Source organism: Lithobates pipiens, unplaced genomic scaffold (assembly GCF_037356315.1).
Source record: "Lithobates pipiens isolate NorthernLeopardFrog02 unplaced genomic scaffold, aLitPip1_a1.2 Scaffold_3, whole genome shotgun sequence".
Lineage (NCBI taxonomy): Eukaryota > Metazoa > Chordata > Amphibia > Anura > Ranidae > Lithobates > Lithobates pipiens.
The window spans coordinates 179,834,457-179,857,617 of NW_027507790.1; the positions used below are offsets into that span (position 1 = coordinate 179,834,457).

Below are 23,161 nucleotides of genomic sequence, written 5' to 3' on the forward strand. Positions count from 1 at the left end.
ATGTGATGCAGTGCTGAATCGCAAAAAATAGCCCGGTCATCCAGCAGCCAAATCTTGCGGGGTTGAAGTGGTTAATCTATTTTGGAATAAGGCTGTAACATAAAATGTGGACAAGTGAAGCGCTGTGAATACTTTCCGGGTGCACTGTACTTGGACAGCACAACACATGGGCAGCACAACACATGGACAGCACAACACATGGGCAGCACAACACTTGGACAGCACAACACATGGACAGCACAACACATGGACAGCACAACACATAGGCAGCACAACACATGGTCAGCACAAAACATGGACAGCACAACACATGGACAGCACAACACATGGACAGCACAACACTTGGACAGCACAACACATGGGCAGCACAACACATGGACAGCACAACACATGGGCAGCACAACACATGGGCAGCACAACACATGGACAGCACAACACATGGGCAGCACAACACATGGGCAGCACAACACATGGACAGCACAACACATGGACAGCACAACACATGGACAGCACAACACATGGACAGCACAACACATGGGCAGCACAACACATGGACAGCACAACACATGGGCAGCACAACACATGAACAGCACAATGGCTCAGTGGTTGGCTCTTCTACCTTGCAGTACTGAGATCATTGGTTCACATGCCATTCAGGACATTATCTATGGAGAGTTTGCCCATCCTCCCTGGTTTGTTGTCCTTCCAGCACAGTATGGTAATGGTCTCCTGTCTATACTCCTAATGAGATTGAAGGGCAGGGGCTGATGTGAGATTGTCAGCACTATAGAAGTGCTGATAATAAATGCACATCATGGAGTCAAGTAAAGAAATGAGAATATAAACTTTCCATTCTGAGTTGTGCTCTGTCTCTATACTTGAATTGAAAGTGGTAGAAAATGAAAGCAAAGTCCCCTCCCCTCCTGCGATAAAGGACAGTCCCTCCCTGCACTGCCCCCTCCATGCTGTGACCTCTCTCAGTGTCTGGGGCCTGGGGGAGGATCAGTGTGGTCAGGACACGCCCCCCACACATACACACAAGGCTGCTGAGTGTATAGAGATAGAGAGGGATCAGAGAGAACTTCTGCTGGGATCTATAGCCGGACTTCATACACAATCATGGAATATACAAAGAGGTCCGTCCTCTGCTGGCTGGGACTTGTGATCGTGCTCTGTGCCGTGCAATGTACACCGCACAAAAGAGGTAAGTGACACCCAGAGAAGATTTATGTTTAGATCTATAGCCTGTGACACAATCAATGTTCCTTCCCCCCCCCCCCCCTCTACTCTTCCTCTGATCCCCTATGGGGGATGATGTTGCTGACCTGTTTGGGTTGTCATCCTAATCCTTGGTTCCTGGGGAAGTGATCTGGGAGAAGCCAGGACTCTGCAAAGTCTGACTTGACCCTCAGTGGACCAATCAGGGTGAAGATCAGAGCTCCACATATACAGTGATTGTCCATATTGCTGTGTGTACAGGTTCTGTTTAACATTGACTGTACACTTATGGATGGAGCTGCTTGAGACTTCTTCCCCAGATTTGGTAGACCACCCATCAGCTCTATCCATAGAACTGATGGACAGGCTGGTCAGGTGCAGAGACAATAGGAATGATGACTTCAGAGCTCCTTCCACAGTCCTAATCCCATCCTCCATCCAGCCTATCTGGGGTCTGTACACCATGCATGTGTATGATCACTTCTCACCATAAGCTGGCCATACACCATTCAAATTTCACCAGATTGCGGATGAAATTCAAGCGGTAGGTCGGACACCATGCATCTCGAAGAACTTCCATTGAGAAATTGAAGGAGCCAGGCAAAAAATACTTGGTTGAACTGTGACTGCAGCCAATCAGCTCCAGCCACTGTTTGGGTATATAGTAGCCAAAACTACAATAGCCGGCAGCACCCATTCACATTGTTTAATCCATCTCTATCTATCTATCTACATTTTCCTCTACATATAACAGCAGCCTTTCTCAACCTTTTCAACACAGGGAAAACCTTGAAATAACGCTCCAGAATCAGGGAACCACTGATAATAATTGCTATATATACAACTCATGATACATTAGTGGGATGGTTGGTGGGAAGAATTACCACCTTATAAATAGCTGAAAAGGCAATGGTGTCAGTGGGAACTTATCTGAGAGGTAGAAATTGCAGATTTCTCAAGGTACCCCTAGCAACCTCTGGAGGAACCATGGCTGAGAAGTGCTAATGTATACGTTGTCCTCTATATATGTCACTGTCCATTAAGGTATTCCTTATCTGTCATCCTTCTATCTATGGCCCATGACACTTTCATGGGCCACTTGCAGATTGTTTTGGTTTCTAATGGAAGAAGAATGAGTCCCCCTAACAGTCTAGGGGTTGATTTACTAAACACGGAAAATGCAAAATGTGGTGCAGCTTTGCAAAGAAACCAATGAGCATCCAGGTTTTTTTAGTGGAAACCTAACTGAACAAGCTGAAGTTAGAAGCTGATTGGCTACCATGTACAACTGCACCAGGTTTTGCACTCTCCAGTTTTAGTAAATCGACCCCTTTGCATCTAGACATTCATCTTTTTCAGTGAGAGGGAATCTGTGTAAATCTTTATGTGTCAGGGCAGATTACGGCTGCTAAGGATCCGCTGTATACAGTGCACTGAGTATATGTCTGATGTTAATAAACATGTACATTATCTATCTTCTATATACTGAATATGTCTGTCCATCTATATATAAATTATCTCTCTTGTCACTATTCATCTGTGTTTTATCTATCTATTTATGTATCTATCTATCTGTGTGTATATTATCATTATCTATCTCTTTGAATTCCTTTTTTCCTTTCCATCATTTCCTTTCCTTTTCCCTTTCCTCCTTTTCCTTCGTTCATTTTCCTCCCCTTCTTTTCCTTTCCTCTGTTCCTCCTTTTCCTCTGTTCCTCATTTTCCTTTCTTCCTTTTTCTCTGTTCCTTCTTTTCCTTTCCTCCTTTTCCTCTGTTCCTCCTTTTCCTTTCCTCCATTCCTCATTTTCCTTACCTTCTTTTCTTTTCCACCGTTCCTCCTTTTCCTTTCCTCCTTTTCCTCATTTCCTTCTTTTCCTTTCCTCCTTTTCCTCTATTCCTCCTTTTCTCCGTTCCTTCTTTTCCTTTCCTCCTTTTCCTCAGTTCCTCATTTTCCTTTCTTCCTTTTCCTCTGTTCCTCCTATTCTTCTTCAGTTCCTTCTTTTCCTTTTCTCCTTTTCCTCTGTTCCTCCTTTCCTTTCCTCCTTTTCCTCCGTTCCACCTTTTTGTTTTCCTCGGTTCCTCATTTTCCTTACCTTCTTTTCTTTTCCTCAGTTCCTTCTTTTCCTTTCCTCCTTTTCCTCTGTTCCTCCTTTTTCCTTTCCTCCTTTTCCTTAGTTCCTCCATTTTACTTTCCTCCTTTTCCTCTGTTCCTCCTTTTCCTTTCCTTCTTACCTTATTTTCCTTACCTTCTTTTCCTTTCCTTCATTCTTCCTTTTCCTTTCCTTCTTTTTCCTCCATTCCTCATTTTCCTTACCTTCTTTTCTTTTCCACCGTTCCTCCTTTTCCTCATTTCCTTCTTTTCCTTTCCTTCTTTTCCTCTGTTCCTCCTTTTCCTTTCTTCCTTTTCCTCTGTTCCTCCTATTCTTCAGTTCCTTCTTTTCCTTTTCTCCTTTTCCTCTGTTCCTCCTTTCCTTTCCTCCTTTTCCTCCATTCCTCCTTTTTGTTTTCCTCCGTTCCTCATTTTCCTTACATTCTTTTCCTTTCCTCAGTTCCTTCTTTTCCTTTCCTCCTTTTCCTCTGTTCCTCCTTTTTTCCTTTCCTCCTTTTCCTCAGTTCCTCCATTTTCCTTTCCTCCTTTTCCTCTGTTCCTCCTTTTCCTTTCCTCCGTTTCCTCCCTTCCTCCTTTTTCTTTTCCTCCTTTTCCTCCATTCCTCATTTTCCTTACCTTCTTTTCCTTTCTTCTTTTCCTCCTTTTCCTCCATTCCTCATTTTCCTTACCTTCTTTTCCTTTCCTCTTTTCCTCCTTTTCCTCTGTTCCTCCTTTTCCTTTCCTCCGTTTCCTCCCTTCCTCCTTTTTCTTTTCCTCCTTTTCCTCCATTCCTCATTTTCCTTACCTTCTTTTCCTTTCCTCTGTTCCTCCTTTTGCGTTCCTCCGTTCTTCCTTTTTCTTTTTCTCCTTTCCTTCTTTTCCTTTCTTTACTCCTTTTCCTCTATTTCCTTTCCTTCCATTATATATCTATACACCATATGTCACTGTCCAGTTTAAGGGTCACTTCACACTACACGTAGTCCAGTACATTTTTCTTCTGCAGCAAAAAGTAGGTTATATGGTTTCCAATGGCATAGTTCACACCAGTGCGGTCAGTTCCAGGGCTTTCCAGTTCAAGAAAAAACTGTACTGGAAAGTGATGAATGCATCAAAAAAGCCACAGAATGCACTGAAAAAAAAAACATTAAAAAAGAAGAAAAAAGCATCTGGAATGCATCCAAAAATGTGTTAACACACATGCAGACATGCATTCGGAATGGATCTGGAGTGCGTTTTTTTCTGAGTAGAAATTCTCTGTCATCTCTCTGCCTGTGGCTGATGAAAGTTCGGCAGATCTTTCTTGTTTCTAATGTAAGAAGAAGCGCTCATCTTTTCAGTCTCTGTGTATTTGGACACAGCTCAACTTTTTTACCCAACTCGAAAGTTTCTGGTCATTTGAATAACCAGCCAGTTCATGGTTCCTGATGTGTGGAGAAAGGAAACATACCACAGGGCACACAAAACATGGCAGTGTCTGGTACTTGCTGTCCTCCACAAAACATGATGGTCAGTTTATATATATATATATATATATATATTTTTTTTTTTTTATAGCCAGAACAAACCCGTGTAGGTTTGTAGGAGTCTAATATAAGTCATTTATTTGTGTTAGTTGTTTTGCAGTGTGTGTGTGTGTGTGTGTGTTGATCAGCTTTATTATTCGACTAACAAAATGGTTTATCCAAAAGATTAGTGCAAACACAATAGGATTGGCTGCGTTCTCAGGACCTTTTGTTCCTGGTTTCTCGGAAATCCACATTTCTTTTATTCTCATCTAGCAGTGTGGGACCGCCCCATGCCAGGGCATTCAATGCTCCGCCGCTACAATGCCCACGTGACCCTGAACACAAGTAGATAAATGACAGCCAGAGACTTTTTATGGCTTCGAGATGACTGGGCATGTCTGTGACAACCGAATGAACTGGTCTGCTATATTAGATATAGAGTTGTATGAATGATCTTAGCTTTAAAGGCTAAAATTAAAATAGTTTATAGAGGATTGTAGGTATTGGACCAAAAGACTTTTGTTTCTAAAGTATAACCAATTTTTACACTTTCATTTTGGATAGGGTAAGATTAAAACCCTAGCCATTTTTTTTTTCTGTCCGTGTCCCATTAGGGAGGTTTGTCTTCATTTCCTGTCCCGGAGACAGTACAGGAACTGAGAGGATGTCTCCACAGAATGTGGAGAATTCCTCTTAAACTGGCCATACACATTTTATTTATGTTTGTTCAGCCAGCATATTCCTTCTTCCATCCAAACGCGGTGGATGAGCAGTGCGATTTGACTGTGGGTGGGTGCGGGAATCCACGCAACACACGCAGTTCCCGTAACCAATCGTCAACTTAGTCTCAATCCTATATTATAATAAACATAATAATAATAATAGAGGCCTGAAGGAATTCTGCATTCTAGGCATACGTCCCTAAACACAAACACCCCTAAATGAGAGTAATGCTCTGTACAGCATTCAACCACAAGCTGTCATAAGGCCCATACACAATAAGAAAATCAGCCAAAAATTTCTGCAAGGGGAACAGTCAGTTGATAATCTGCTTGTTGGAATCGGCTGTCGAAAGCACTATATACATATGCCCTGTACACACGGTCATGCGATTGGATTGTGTTGTCGGAAAATCAGATTGTGTGTGGGCTCCATCTGACTTTTTCCGTCGGAATTTCCGACACACAAAGTTTGAGAGCAGGATCTAAAATTTTCCGACAACAAAATCCGATCGTTTAAATTCAGATCGTGTAGGGCTGAAACAACTAATCGATTAATCGACAACTAATCGATTATGAAATTAATCGATTACTATTTTCATAATCAAATAATCGGCCACTAACATAATAGGGTTAACAAAAAACTAAAATGAGCCCTTTAGAGTACAAAAAGAGCAAATTGCTACTGTAAATATTACTTTCACTGTCCCATAGTAAAAAATGTACCCCTTACAGTAGCGATTATTTGCTCTTTTTGTACTAATTTTAGTTTTTTTAACCCCATTATGTTACTAAACATCTCAGGCCTGGGTCACACCTCTGTTTTTTGGTGCTTTTTGCAGAAACACACTACAGTTCATTTACATGGTTTCCTATGGGATACGTTCACATCCATGATTTTTTCAGCTGCTGCCTATTTGGAAAAGACAAGACAAAGACATTAATGCAAAACAGTGCTATTCTGGTTCAATATACTTCAATGGAGAAGCTGCAGAAAAGCATGTAATAATGCGTTTTGTGTTTTTTAATCTGCCCAACAACAAATTGGCCAAAAAATATGTAAAAATGCAAATTGCAGCAATTTTTTTTTTTTAGGTTATTAACCGATTATTCGTTTAATCGAAACAATAATCGGCCAACTAATCGATTATGAAAATAATCGTTAGTTGCAGCCCTAAGATCGTGTGTAGACAATTCAGACGGACAAAGAGCCACGCATGCTCAGAATAAATTACCAGACGAAAGCTATTGGCTACTGGCCTGTTTATAGTCCCGTCATACGTGTTCTACGGCACCGCGTTCGGAACGATCGGATTTTCCAACAACTTTGTGTGACCGTGTGTATGCAAGACAAGTTTGGGCCAAAATCCATCGGGAAAAAATCAGACGGATTTTGTTGTCAGAAAAAATCCGACGGATTTTGTTGTCGGAAAGTCCGACTGTGTGTACAGGGCATAACCGTTCTTATGGAAAAACATGAAGGTGCAAGCTAGAAATTTTTTTTATTTGTTAACATAACGTCTGATTTCTGTTCAATGTGTACAGTAATTGTATGGAAATAATCAAAAGAAAATACTGCACATGATTGGAAACAAAGAATGACCCAGAAGGAACTTTCATATTCTGGATCGTTAAAGAGCTACAAACAGCGAACACTAGCACATTTGTTTCCTGTGACAATAATCACGTTACGTTAGTACATAGCTATGTTTGCCTTTGTCATTTGAGAATTTTCATACAAGTTAAAGTGGAGGGCCACCCTGAAAACCAAAAAATGTTAAAAATTACAAAAAAATCTAAAAAAAATAAAATGAGAAAAATTTTTTTTTTTTACTTACCAGAAATGCCTGTTGCTAGGCACTTTATCCTAATCTTCCTCTTCCTCCTCCGCGGAGATCTTCTGTCTTCGTCGCGGCGTCTTCTGGGTAATGGGTCGCGCTGTGTTCTGGGAACTGTGTGTTCCAGAACACAGCGCGTCCCATTCAGAAAGCGCTGCGGGACTCGCGCATGCGCAGTAGTTCCGGGACTCGCGCATGCGCAGTAGGAAACGGGCAGTGAAGCCGTAAGGCTCCGCTGCCTGTTTCCCTTACAGGGAATGGCGGCGCCGGGACCCGAGAGCCGAGGGACGGCTCGGCCTCGGGCGGCCGACATCGCGGGCGCCCTGGACAGGTAAGTGATTTTATTAAGTCAGCAGCTGCAGTGTTTGCAGCTGCTGACTTTTTTTTTTTTTTTTTTTTTTTTTTAACTGGCCCTCCTCTTTAAGTTAATCGTATTCTTAGTTACCTCATGATAAGCATCTTCATAGGAAATCGGACGATAGTTCATCTGATTTTTCTAATTGGGTTTAATTTACCAAAGACAAATAGGCTGTGCACTCTGCAAGTGCAGTTGCTCCAGAGCTTAGTAAATGAGGTAAAGCTTCAGTTTGTAACGAATTAAAAAAAGATAATAATTTTTTTGCTTGCACGTGATTGGATGATTAAAGTCAGCAGAGCTTCTGCCCATTTGCAAAGCTCTGGAGCAACTGCTCTTGCAGAGTGCAACTGCACTTTGCAAAGTACACGGTCTGTTTGCCTTTAGTAAATCAACCCCATGTTGTGTGCTAGGCCCAATGCCTCGTACACATGATCGGATTGTTGCCCAACAAAACCGTGTAATTTTGTCCAAAGGGCTTTTAGCTCAAACTTGTCTTGCATACACACGGTCACACAAATGTTGGCCAACAATTACGAACGTAGTGAAGTACTATACGTACTACATGGTTTTTCAGCTCTTTAGCGCCACCTTTTGGGCTCCTGCTAATTTTGTGTTAGTAGAAGTTTGGTGAGTGTTGATTCTTTTTGCGTTTTTGACTTCATGCTTTTCAGTTCGTTTCGGCGTTCATCAACTAGACATGTTGCGGAATCGAAGGACATAACATGTTATTTATTATTGGCCTTGCAGTTATTGCTTTGACATTTATTTTTTTGGTTGAATAATGATTTGATTTGGTATATTTTCTATATTTTTGGAGGCATAGAATGTACTTTTTGGTTAAGTTCTATTGGCAGATAGCATGTCTAATTTATTTATTTTTTAATGCACAATAAAAAAAATTGTGGGAATAATACTTGGTTATGTGTTTCACTTCAAACGACAGTTTGGGAGTAGCCAGTTATATTTTAAAAAATACAATGTAAAATTACCAAGGGACACCAACATAGTTGTATTTTTGATCTTAAAAACTGCGGGATAATGGTGTTGTGGTAACTTGCACAAATAAAAAAAAAAAAAAAAGCACAATAATATTATTCTTGATATCACTTGGAAAAAAAAAATCCTTTGAAAATTTGTTTGCAATAATGCCATCAGTATCACCAGCTTCATTATTGTCCCACTAAAATTGGAGAGAATTGTGCACTGCATTTGAAGATTTCATAATTTGCCGCGCCACGAATGTTAATTCTCCATTACAAACGCTAGTTTACAAGACCGACCACTTACTTCGGAGCATGCGTGTTTGTACTTTGGACTTTTGTCCAACGGATTTGTGTACACACGATCGTAAAATCAAACAACACACATTTGTTGGTGGAAAATTTGAAGACATGCTAGCCAACATTTGTTGGCGGAAAGTCCGACAACAATTGTCCAATGGAGCATACACACTGTCGGATTTTCCGCCAACAACCTGACATCCAACATTTCCCGTCGGAAAATCTGATCGTGTGTACGGGGCTTTAGACTTTAGCAAGCTTTTGGCAGTAGGGCTGGACGCTGTACCTGTGCCTCCTGGACGCCACGTGCATTTAGCTTTAGTTAGCATTATCATTGTATAAGAGGAAGTGCCTGAATACACACCATGCTGGTTTAATTTAAGTAAAAAGAAAAGTATGTTAAAAAAAAAAAGCAAGAATAAACTTTTTCCCAGTACAGGAACATCTGCTCCAACATATTTGGTTTTAGATGCGTTGTCATTTTTTAGCAAAGCTGATTGTTATAGGCAACAAGGAAAGTAATGTTCTGTGTGGAGGGTCCCCCAGGTTCTCCTCAGTGGGACATGCAGACACAGCATTGCGGCTCCACCTGTGTCCTGGACCATAGAGGCCATTATTGAATCTTTCTGTGTGGCCAACACATATTGGCCTTTCCTTATTGACCTCCGACCATTGTCAGTGTGATTCCATTAGATATTTCCCCAGTGTATAGGCCACATGTGCTGTGAGTCATTTGTTGATTATACTGCCTGCTAAGGGTACTTTGTCTTGCTTTCCTATCCATATTAGAAAAATGTCCACAGCAGTTATCAGCTCTGGGTCAGAGTTCAAAGGCGTCAAAACATTCTGGAGGGATGACGTCATGGGACAGCTTTCTCCTGGGACTGTCTGCTTCTGCCCTGGCATTCCTCCAGCACATTCCACCCCTGTCCTCCCACTCCTGTGACTTCATGGATGGACTTCAAACATCTCCTTGGAGCCAGAACTGGAGCTCCTCATTTTACATGTCTAGCTTGTAAAAGTTCCCAGAAAAAAACAGAAGGATCATTTTAGTCAAAAGCACAGATGTGTAAACTGAAGTGCAGGCTATAGGGTAAAGTTTTACCTCAGCTCCCTTTCTGAGTAAAAATCCAAGGTGCCAATGATTAATGCCATGTACACACGATTAGAATTATGGTCGGAAAAAGGTCTGATGGTTTTCCCGACGGAATTCCACTTGAGCTGTCTTGCCTACACACGGTCACACCAAATTCCGACCGCCAAGAACGCAGTGACGTACAACATGTATGACGGGACTAGAAAAATGAAGTTCAATAGCCAGTAGCCAATAGCTTCCATCTCATAGTTGAATCTGAGCATGCGTGAGTTTTTGCGCGTCGGAATCGCATACACACGATCAAAATTTCCTAAGACCCATTTCACACCACACCGCTGATAGCGGCGGCGGTAAAACGCCGCTATTTTTAGCGGCGTTTTACCGCCGGATTTGCGGCGCATTTCGGCCGCTAGCGGGGCGCTTTTACCCCCCGCTAGCGGCCGCGAAAGGGTTAAAACCGCTGGCAATATGCCGCAATAGCGGCGTTTTGCCGGCGGCATTACAGCGCTGCCCCATTGATTTCAATGGGCAGCAGCGGTGGAGGAGCGGTAAACACACCGCTCCTTCACCGCTCCAAAGAAGCTGCTGGCATGACTTTTTTCTGACCTCCTGCCAGCGCACCGCTGTAGTATGAAAGCCCTCGGGGCTTTCACACTACACACAATGGTGCAGCTTCTTTAGGGCGTTTTGCAGGCGCTATTTCTAACGCTATAGCGCCTGCAAACCGCCCTGATGTGAAAGGGGGTCTAAAAGTTTTTCCGTCTGGAAAATTGAGAACATGCTCTCAAATTTTTGCTGATGGGAATTCGGCCAGCTAAATTCCGATGGAGCCTATACACGGTCACATTTTCCAATGAAAATCTCTCATCAGTCTTTTGCTGGCCGAACTTAGTCACTTTAAGGAATGGCACACAGACAAAAACATACAAAACGGATGCTGTTAACACTAGTTTATTATTAGGCCTCATTCACATGGGCACTACAGCATACACTCCTGTGAGGGCCTTGTTTATCCACATGGGGATGCACATGTGTTTCATGCATCATCATGGAAGTAGTCCCATTTCTGTCAGTTGGGATGTAGTGGCTGCACAAACAAAGCTGCTGTTCTCAATTTCACATCTGTGAGTGTCTGTATGCACAGCCCCAAACCCACACTGTCTGCGTTCAGGCTGTGTACCCGCACCTACTTGGAGATTGGGAGCAGCAGCTGTGTCCATGCAGCCACTGCATCCCAATTAAAATGAACATGACTGGACCTGCCTGCACAGGGATGCACAGAATACCTGTGTGTCCCCATGTAGGTAAACTGGGGCTCCCTCGTGAGTGTATGCTGTAGTACACCTATGTGAACGTAGTCTTATGTTTGATGGTACTGTTCCATGCTTAGGGTCCCTTGCACACAGGGCCATCCAGGCACAGTGTGTCCCTCACAACATTTTAGTGTGCCGGTGGGACATGTGCAGTGTCCAGCTCTGCTGCCTGCAGCCTGTCTTAAGTCTATGGCAGGCTATAGCTGTATGGGGCTGAACACTACTGGTTGGTACCCATATTTAAGGCCCTATGTGTTCAGGGACGAATGTAGGGAACACATAACATTCGTCTTTGAACGTACAGTGCTCAAAACACCGTTACCACTTAGTACAGTGCCTCTATGGACACCTGTCTCTCCTGGGCGCACTAAAATGCTGGAAGGAACGCACTGCATCTTGACGACAATGAGTACAAAGAGCCTAATTAATGTGAGCATTTTTTTCACCTTGTGTCCCAAATCCTAACTGCGCTCAACATGCTGAATCCAATTATTCCTAATCGTCTCTATTCACACTTGTACTCCCATTCACCCTGCGCTCTACGTCCTATTGTCAGAAAAATACATGAGCTTTTGTTTAGCGTATTCAGGTGTTTTTGCCCCTATATAGTTCAGTGGGTACGCCTGTAAATGCATGACATGTGCGTTTCTGTAGGTTTTTGCGCCTGAAAATCTCTTCCTCTAGAACTGCTCTCCTACCCATGCTCAAGTCCTGAACCTTGATATACACGTAAAATCACTTATACAGTACATTACACTAGCAATGCACTGTGTATTTTTTATTGTAGGTAAACAAGGTAGAGTCAGAAATGATTTGAGTTTTGAGTAGGCTGTTCAGATCACCGCATTGCAAATCAAAAACCCTTTTCCTTTTTTTTCTCTATAAGAAAGTCTTTCCATTAAAGCTGACCGAAATGTACAATAAAGGCACCTTTAAAAATGTTATGAAACGCCATTCTTTGAATACCTTGGGTGCATTTGTGTCTATTGCTTTAATGCCTGCAGCCATTTTCAGTAAGGGCAGAGGATTAAGCTCTCCCTTTACTTCGTGGATTTTATTGCCTCCCCTTCCCCTGACATGTGACATACACATCAAATGAGGGGGAAAAAATGTTTTTTTTTCCCTCAAGATCTGGCAAAATTTGCCAAAGAAGAGGAGATTATGTACCGATATGCCATATACCATACCAGGTATGACACATACAAACCTATATTGGACCAACTTTTTAATGTGAAAACTGCCATATCCGGAGTTCATCTTTTGTGGTTGTGGTGAGATTGGACTAAAGGAATCTTTGAAAGCCCTTCCACCAAATCAGTGTGTAGTACAGTAATCCTAAATTCACACATGTGCGACACTGCCCACTGCTAACCGCTGCGGGTGCCAATCCTATGTTAATGACACCCCCAGATCGGTTTATAGATCACAGTGCGAACTGTGAACTCGCACAGGAATCAGATTGCATAGGTGAGATCACCCATGCGATCCGATTCCAGTGTGGGGAGATCGCATGTGATTCACACCGCACTGCAGTGCAAATCATATGCGATGTCCGTGCAATGCGATTTCAGCCATACAGATAGTAAGGCCGAAATCGCATTTGATCTAAACTCGCACAGGACCATTTTTTTTGGTCCGCACTAGAATCGAATCGCATGTGTGTTCACACCTATGCCATCTGATTCATGTCCAAACTGTCAGTTCACAGTTTAATATGCAAGCTGAAATGGGGGTGGCATTTACATTGTATTGACACTCCCCGCAATTCACATATGGCAGTCTGAACTGCTGTGTGAGTCGGGTGCGATGCGGGAACCCGCAGTGGATACGCAGGGTTCCCGCATCGCACATGTTCTTTGAACACAAGGTATTCACATGCTTCATTCCAGCACATATCCCAAAGGATTATGCCTCATTTCAGGACAGTCGGAGCCATGCAAACAATTTCTTTACAACCCAGTGGTCAAATGCACATCTAGAAGTGTTGGCGTGTAGTACAGATGGTGTATAACCTCATTTTATAGAACCATTTATTCCACCATAACACAGGTTAATGAGGCTCATAGCAGTGAATGGTAGTACAGGGTAATGTGTATTTTGTGTTACAGAACACCGTAATGTATTGTTACTGCAGGTAGAAGACTTTTTTTATTTCTTTAACACCACCTATAACAAAAACAGATGTAAAATCTCTGCTAAATTACAGTAACAACACACACCAAAGCCCTACTTTACAGGTTCTGGACTGACAAGGAGGGATACTTTGTATTACAATAATGCACGCCCCACCATGCCAAATGTTACATGGATCATGAAGAAATAACATACAAAAATGATTAGTTTAACCATTTCAGCTCTGGAAAAAGGTTCACCCCCTCTTAATGACCAGGCCATTTTTTTTGCGATACGGCACTGCGTTACTTTAACTGACAATTGCACAGTCGTGCGATGCTGTGCCTAAATAATAATAATTTATGCCCTCTTTCCCCACAAATAGAGCTTTCTTTTGGTGGTATTTGATCACTTCTGTGGTTTTTATTTTTTGGGCCGTATACAAAAAACATGCTGACACTTTTTACGGACCAGTGACGCTAATACAGTGATCAGTGCTAAAAAATATGCGCTGTGCAGATGACACAGGGTTAACATCAGGGGCGCTCAAAGGGTTAAATGTGTTCCCTGGGACTGATTACTAACTGTGGGGGGGGGGGTGCTTTGACTGGGGGAATGTCAGGAACACAGGATCAGCACATTCCCCTCTTACAGAACAGCGATCTGCCTTTTTTACCTAGGCAGGCCATCGTTTTGCCTTTCCCGTGAACGATCGGCGGGTCCTGGTGGACATCACGTTCACTGGACCTGCTGATTGGCTTCCGCTGTGTCCAATCATAGCAAGCGTGGGTCGCTGGTGGTAGGTGCGCGTGTGCCCCAGACCCAGAAGTGTCAGATCATGTACTAGCTATGTGATCTGGCACAGAGCGGCCGCCCTGCCGCAGTATATCTACGGTGGACTTTTTAAAAAATTTTTTATTATTATTAACTTATTTATATATACTTTTTTTCCCTATATATGGACTTTCTTAAAAGTAATGAATGCAGTCATTTAGGGCTTAGATGAAAGTTTTTTTTTTTTTGCAGTTTTGGTAGTTAAAGTGGACCTATCATCACGTGTGCACCGATCAGCCATAACATTATGACCACCCATAAGGCATGGACTCCACTAGACTTCTGAAGGTATGCTATTGCTGTCGGTAGCACATCCTTTAAGTCCTGTAAGTTGTGGAGTGTGGATCAGACTTGTTTATCCAGCACATGCCACAGATGCTCGATTGGGTTGCGATCTGGAGAATTTGGAGGCCAGGTCAACACCTTAAATTTATTATATTCCTCAAACAATTCCTGAATTCCTCAGACCAGCCCACCTTCTTCTATTGCTCTGTGGTCCGGTTCTAATGCTCACCTGCCCATTGTAGGTGCTTTTGGTCGTGTGCGCAGGTCGCAATGGGCACCCTGACCAATCTGTGGCTATGCAGCCCCGTTTGCAACAAACTGCGATTCACTATGGGGGTTATTTATGAAAGGCAAATCCACTTTGCACTGCAAGTGCACTTGGAAGTGCAGTCGCTCTCAATGTAAGGGGTAGATCTGAAATGAGTGGAAGCTCTGCTGATTTTATTATCAAATCATGTGCAAGCTAAAATGCTGTTTTTATTTTCCTCACATGTCCCCCTGGGATCTACAGCGACTTTACTTCCAAGTGCACTTGCTGTGCAAAGTGGATTTTCCTTTAAACCCCTTTCACACTGGGGCGTTTTTCAGGTGCTGCAGCACTAAAAATAGCGCCTGAAAAAATATAGCCCCTTTCACTCCAGTGTGAAAGCTGGACGCTTTCACACTGGAGCGGTGCACTAGCAGGACGTTGAAAAAAAGTCCTGCTAGCCGCATCTTTGGAGCGATGAAGGAGCGGTGTATTCACTGCTCCTAAACCGCTCCTACCCATTGAAATCAATGGGGCAGCGTGGCTATACCGCCGACAAAGAGCGTTGCAACCCTTTTTTGGCCGCTAGCGGGGGTTCAAACCTCCCGTTAGCGGCCGCATAATGCCGCTAAAACGACGGTAAAGCGGCGCTAAAAATAGCGCCGCTTTAGCGCCGACGCCGCTCCCGCCCCAGTGTGAAAGGGGCCTTTGTAAATACCCCTATGTGTTCTGACACCTTTCTATCAGAACCAGCATTGATTTGTTTTCAGGAATTTGAGGTACAGTAGCTCTTCTATTGGGTCAGACTACACAGGCCAGCCTTTCCTTTCGCCAAAGTTGAAATTTATTGTTGACTCAACCCCATTAATGATAAGAAAAACAAAATTTTTTTTTATGTCGATTAGATTATTGTTCATTTAATATATTCACTTTGATAGCACGAGGGACCACACTTTATAAGAAAATCGAATGAATGTCCCTAAAATGACTTTAGTGGTAAGTGCCCCCGATCAGAGACCAGGATTCCAGACACTTCTCCCCTCAGATGACAGCCCTATAGCAATGTCCATAGAATGTCCATGGAAGCAATAAAATACGATTAGCATTGCCTTTTGAACTGTCCTTCCCTGTGGACAAATATTTGAGGAAAACAGGCTTTTATTGTTAGAGGTCTAATTAGGGACAGACATTTTATGGGACACTATCATTTTAATTAATTTTCGGACCCCTGACAACAAAAGCCTTCCTCATGCTTTTGACCAAGTGTTCTGGGTTGTGGGAGAAAAAAAACAGGGAAAGCATACACACTCCATGCAGATTGTCGGTGAGATTGGAACTCAGACCCCAGGGGGGTGTCAGGTCCAGTCTTGCGGCAGTTTCCATAAATCAATCCTCATGTGTTCAGTTTCATAAATAGCTCCTTTCAGCAGGGAGGATGGACAGTCTCTGGTGCCCCTGGTGCAGGGTACATGACAATTTGTCACTTTGCTTGATGTACCAAGGTGTGAAAACAGTATGGAGCATCAGGGAAAATGTCAAATGTTTCTGGGAAAAGATGGCCCCTACTATGAAATGACTTGGAGCAGGGAGGACTTTTTGGTAAATGCTATGTTTACATGGCAGGTCTTTAACCACTTCACTACTGGGCACTTTTACCCCCTTCCTGCCCAGGCTAATTTTCAGTTTTTAGCAATGTCGCACTTTGAGAATTCTGCAGTCATGCAATGCTGTACCCAAACAACATTCTTATCATTTTTTTGAGACAGATAGAGCTTTCTTTTGGTGGTATGTAATCACCACTGGGTTTTTATTTTTTGCTAAACAAACTATAAAGAGACCAATTTAAAAAAAAAGTTTTTGTTAGTTTCTGTTATAAAATTTTGTAAATAAGTACGGTAATTTTTCTCCTTCACTGATGTGCGCTGGTAGGCTGCACTGATGAATTGATCTAATCATTGCACTGATTATCAGTGCAGATGTCCTCACTGAGGAAAGCAGCTTATCGGCTCTCCTCTTCTCATGCGCTGTCAGCCTGAGGAGAGGAGAGGAATGCCAATAACCGACACTACCTATTTACAATGTGATCAGCTGTGATTGGACACAGCTGATCACATGGTAAAGTGCTTATGTCATAGGCTCTTTACCGTGATCAGAGATGCGTGCGTCCAAGAGACACACCGCACCACCGTTCGCCATGAGCGGCTTGTTCTGAAGGCAGACATCCCAACCTGCAAAAACCGCCCCCTCCTGTAGCAAAATATTTTTTAAATCACCTTTTTAATATTTTTCCACAGTGCTTCCGGGGAAAGGGGTGGGTGGTTAGAGATGGCCTTGCGGTTCGCCGGCGGTCGGTTTGCGGCAAATTTTGCTCGTTCGCGATTCGCCAAACCGGCGGACTTCTGCCGCTGTTCGCGCGGCGGACATATGCGTTTACATTGTGAAAGAACTTTGACCCATGATGACACATCCATCATGGGGTGCAGGACAGCCAATTGAGACATTTCAACACATGGACAATTCGACATACCACCTACTTTATAAATAGACCTGATCTGGCGGCCATTTTATATTCTGTCTTTTGTCAGTGTAGGGACAGGACGCTGTGTGGAGCAGGGACAGTCAGTTTAATCACTAGCTATTACTATTAGGTCCACAAAAGTCCTTTTAAGGACTGGTATAGGTGTACAGTATATAGGGTTGTACACGTATAATATACTTTCTTTCAAATATAGAAAGTATATTATGGTGCACTGCTGTGCTGCTGAGTGCTGACCAATTCTGCAGCTGTCTTTTATCAGTGTAGGGACCGAGGGACAGTTTGGTGTTTTGGAGCAGGGACAGTCTGCAAATCATATAATCTAATATAGGGTTGTACACGTATGATATACTTTCTTTCAAATATAGAAAGCATATTATAGTGCACTGCACTGCTGTGCTGCTGACTGATTCTGCAGCTGTCGTTTCTCAGTGTAGGGAGGGACAGTTTGGTGTTTGGAGCAGGGACAGTCTGCAATTCACTAGCTACTAGCTAGCTACTATTAGGTCCACAAAGGTCCTTAAGGACTGGTATAGGTGTACTATTTGGTGTGCTCTCTATCACGGTGCTGGTGTCAGTGCTCTCTATCTCGGTGCTGGTGTCAGTGCTCTCTATCTCGGTGCTGGTGTCAATGCTCTCTATCTCGGTGCTGGTGTCAGTGCTCTTTATCTCGGTGCTGGTGTCAGTGCTCTCTATCTTGGTGCTGGTGTCAGTGCTCAGTCTCTATCATGGTGCTGGTGTCAGTGCTCTCAATCTCGGGGCTGGTGTCAGTGCTCTCTATCACGGTGCTGGTGTCAGTGCTCAGGCTCTATTGCGGTGCTGGTTTCAGACAGTGAGGGAGATAGCAGCGGAGAAGCCAATCAGCAGGCTGTGCCAGCACCATGGCTGAGGATCAGCATTGGACTGGCACCACCGGACCACCGTAGTGGAGCCCTGCATAGGTGGGGGTAAGGGTCGGGCAGAGGGAGGGGCTCAAGCACAGGTTGGCACACTGGGACACTGGCACAGGACTGTGCTGCCCTGACTGTGGCACTGATCATCTCCTGCACCCCCTTCATAGCCTGACCTGACCTTGCCTCTCCTCCATGGCCTTCATGCGCTCCTGAATTGTCAAAATTTCACAGATAAAAAAAGAAAGCTTGTCGTTATCGATCCCAGATTCACTTAATACTTTTGTTATGTCAGTGTCCACGTTGTGAGACTATGTGTGCACAACTAGTAAGTATTTTGTGGCTGAAAATATGACCTACAGGTTTTTAAGGTTCGCCTGCCATTAAAGCCAATGGGGTCCGCCGCGAACCTTGTGGTTCCCAAACTTTTGGCCGCGTTCACGAAACGTCCTATACTTTTTTATTTTCTTATTTCTTTTTTACAGATTAATTTATTTCTTAATTTTTTTCACAATGCTTTTTGGGGGGAGGGGGTTGGGGCAGTGGTAGGGCAGGGGAGAGTGTCAGTATTTTTTTATTTAATTTTTGTTACACTTTTTAATTTTTTAGAATTTATATATATATATTAATTGCTGTGAGGAGGTGTTTTTCTTAGGAAAATGGTGGCGCCTGACCGGAGACTCAACACAAGAACTTTTGTTCTGTAGCGTTTGAGAATTCTACCATTAAAATCAATGCAATTTGGTCCACCACAAACTGGCCTCCAGCAGGAGCCCTAATTGCAAGGATTGTTTAGTGTTGATTGGGATGCTAGGAGCGTAAGCTGTTTGCAGAGACGTCTGCGGGACAGAGTCAGTCTTCACAGCTGTTCCTTGCCACACTGATCATTCCCGGGAGATCGGGAGGCGCTTACGGGTGTTTCTGCAGAAATGCAGGAGTCTCCCGCACCTCGCGGGAGACTGAGATGTCTGTGGAGGGCATCATATGACGTCCAGTCAGAACAATGAAACCCCTTCCCGACCGTCCTTTTGGTATAGGCTGAGAAGTGGTTATCTAAAGAAGTGCTCCTCGATTCCAGTCCTCAAGGCGCACCAACAGGTCATGTTTTCAGGCTATCCATTATTTTGCACAGGTGATTTGATCAGTTTCACTGCCTTAGGCCCCTTTCACACTGGGGCGGTGCGGCCGTCGGCAGTAAAGCGCCGCTATTTTTAGCGGCGCTTTACCGTCGTTTTAGCGGCGGTCTGTGGCCACTAGCGGGGTGGTTTTAACCGTTAGAACCGCCCACAAAGCGCCGCTGCAGTGGCGCTTTACCGGCGGTCCCATTGATTTCAATGGGTAGGAGCGATTTAGGAGCGGTGAATACACCGCTCCTTTCACCGCTCCAAAGATGCGGCTAGCAGGACTTTTTTCACCGTCCCTTGGGCTTTCACACTGGAGTGAAAAGGGTCGGTTTTTTCAGGCGCTATTTTTAGCGCTGTTACGCCTGAAAACCGCCCCAGTGTAAAAGGGGCCTTAGTAATTACCACAGCCATTTCATCTCATTCAGGAAGTGAATGGAAATCGCCTCAATGGGACACAAAAAAAAAAAAAGCACCCCAATGCAGATTGCGAACACGGTGCGTTTGCAGGTACCAAATGGTAACCTATTATCCTGCGCTTTGGTGTGGCACATTTTTTTTTAAAGTAGTGCATGTCCTACTTTTTTCCGTCTTCCAGTGCAATTTCAGCCCATTCAAATGAATCGCACTACACAGGAATTCCTGATGTGAACTGCCCTTACTGTCACATAATATCTGGTAGCAGGGAGCCACATCATCCTGATAGCAACATTTAGAATGCCAGACTGAACCTTGTACAGGACAAACAAAGGTGTGCTGTGTATGTGGCAAGATTCTAATATCTTCCTATGTAATCACATTCACTTGAATAGAGCTTATCAAACAGTAAATAATTTTATGTACTGGACTGTGAGGACATGAGCAGGGGGAACAAGTATTTATTCCACAAACAGAAAGTTATAACTGGGCAACAGTCAATGTAAACCCTTAACTGAATGCACTTAGTTTGCTAAATCACTGTGTATAATGAAAAAAAAAGCTGCTATATTTTTGATTCAGACGCATGTTGTCACCATCTTTCATCCTTTGTTGCATCCTGCTCTTGCTGATCTCCTGCAGTCTCCCTGCAGCCACTTCCTTGGGTACCCCAGGGATGAGTGCATGCCATTTTCTCAGGGCAGTTTCCTTATGATGGCAACAGTGGACCATGATTGTGTAATGTATGTTGAGATGACTACAGTACATGCAGTCTTTACCTGAAGCCCTTGTGTCAGGGTGCCAACTCGGGAGCACACTTGGGATACAGGGACACAGCATTGTCACCCTATTACAGGCAATAATGTTAATGACCGCTGCAACTTAAAACTTTATTAAGAATTACTTTTAAAATGATATTAATATGTTAAAGAAGAAGTAAACCCTGATGGTTTTTACTTCCTTTTTAGTTCCCTGCAAAGTAAAAGCATAATGTGCTAGTATGCATCGCATACTAGCACATTATGTGCCACTTACCTGCAAACAAAGCCTGCGATGTCCCCACTGAAGGTGGCATCCATCTTCGCCCCTTTTCCTTCTGCGGCCATGGACTCGCATGCACGCAGGAGTCGGCAATCATGGCACTCACTAGTGAAGAAATGCACTGAGGGGCGTTTCTTCACAGCGCATGCGCCGATGATATCAGCGGCGCACTACAAGGTAATTATCTCCTAAACGGTGTATTTTTAGGAGATATTTACTGTACCTATAGGTAAGCCTTATTATAGCCCTAAACGCGGTATCAGCGTTTTGCTGTGATTTCATTTATAAGTGTTTTTACAGGTGCCCTATTTTTAACATTACAAAACTTAAAAATGATAGCAAATGATGAAAAAACACTAAAAAAGTTTTTAAAAACTTGTAATTGCTTGCTATGCTTCATAGACCATTTATATACCCCTAATGAGCATGATCCAATTCAATACACCACTAGCATTGTTGTTAGCCAAAGTATAATTGGAATTTGACCTATATGTTGTTAGATTTCAACCAGATGACCCCACCATTGAGCTTCACCCCCGACTTGATCAAACATAGTTGCATGAAATTTAGGGTTAGGGTTTTCCCCTTCAAGAACAAGTTTAGGGTTATGGTAAGTGTAAAGCCGCGTACACACGGGCGGACTGTATGGCCTACTTAGTCCGTCGAAACACATTTCAGCGGACAGTCCGCTCGTGTGTGGGCTTCAGCTGACTTTTTCAGCGTGCAGTCTGGCGTACTAAGTATTTCGGAATTTCCGTAATATTGTCCGTCATACTTTGGTTTCAGCGGACAATCCGCTCGTGAGTAGGCTAGTTCGACGGACTAAGAATGGCGCATGCTCAGAAAGGATTTACACGGCGGAAGGTTGCATTGCTGTGTATTGGACTTCCTATTTCTAGTACGTGCTGTACACGTCATCGCGCAAGCTTTCGACGGACTGTTTGTGCATCCGTGTGTGGTCAAGTCCGTTCATTCGAAAGTATGACGGACTGTCCGTCGGATTGTATGACGGACTAAGTAGGCCATACAATCCGCCCGTGTGTACGCGGCTTTATAGTTACTTGTTAGGGTTTCCCATTAGAGTTAGGGCAGTATGGTTAGGGTTTTCCCCTTGAAGAATAAGTTTAGGGTTATGGTAAGTGTTATGGTTTCTGGTTAGGGTTTCTGGTTAGAGTTTCCCATTAGGGTTAGGGGGTTAGGGTTTTCCGCTTGAAGAATAAGTTATGGTAAGTGTTATGGTTTCCCATTAGCATTAAGGGGTTATGGTTAGGGCTAGGGTTTTCCCCTTGAAGAACAAGTTAGAGTTGGGGGGGTTATGGTTAGGGTTAGAGTTTTCCCCTTGAAAAACAAGTTAGGGTTAGGGTTTCCGGTTAGGGTTAATTTGAGAGTGTAAAAGAAAGATGGAAATGAAATGAAAAGTATCAGAAACTGGCGGTAGGATAAATTTGGTTTGGGAGAGGGGAGGGAGGGAGGGAGAAGGGGTAAAGAGGGTATTTTAAAAGTTAATATAATACGATGGATGTATAAATATTGATGTATTTTTAACGGATGTTTTGTATTGGAGAAAACAATAAAGAAAAAAAAGGAGGTTAGGGTTAATTAAAAATATAAAAAAAAGCCAAGGCACTGTCAGTGCCTCTCGCCGAGAAGCCACATATTTGTGTACTGTTGATGCCTAGGAGGTAACCAGAGAGAGTGGCATTCACCTAAGGGCTCATTCAGGTAAGCAATTAAGCAACAATTACTATATAACCTCCTCTTTTGACCTTAAACAATGAGCACGCTTCTACTACTACTACTCTGTTGACAACTGCTTTGACCTCATATTCTCCTACCTATGCACTCCGCACAACCTCTTCAATATTCCTTTACCTCTCTCTGAAAACCACCTCATTAGTTTCACTCTCTCCTTGCCTGCCTCCTCCTTGCCTTCCACCTACCAAACTATTACCCATAGAAACCTTCGCCATCTTAACCCTTCTCTTCTTTTTTCTGCTACAGATTGTCTCTACAACAAAATCTCATCCTTGTCCTGCCCCAACTTGGCTACTTCTGTCTACAACAGTTCGCTGTCATCCACCCTGGATACCTTCGCCTCCCTCACTACACACAGAATCAGGCCCCGACCGCTACAATCCTGGCAGACAGACAATACCAGGAGCCTCAAAAAACATAGCATTGAATGTCTGTGGCGTAAGACTAAGTCACAGCAAGATTTCAGCCAATATAAATCTGCCCTCTAAAAATACCATAACTGTCTCC

General features: G+C 43.4%; 1 protein-coding gene across 1 annotated transcript in view; it reads left to right on the top strand.

Moving 5' to 3' along the window:
* The first annotated feature begins 1,019 nt into the window (after positions 1-1,019).
* The window catches only part of LOC143940810 (proteinase-activated receptor 1-like), a 32,126-nt gene continuing 9,984 nt past the window's right edge, over positions 1,020-23,161 (top strand). Inside the window, exon 1 of the mRNA XM_077462568.1 lies at positions 1,020-1,204. Coding sequence (XP_077318694.1) covers positions 1,120-1,204 — 85 coding nt within the window. The 5' untranslated portion in view covers positions 1,020-1,119. The remainder of the gene's footprint in view (positions 1,205-23,161) is intronic.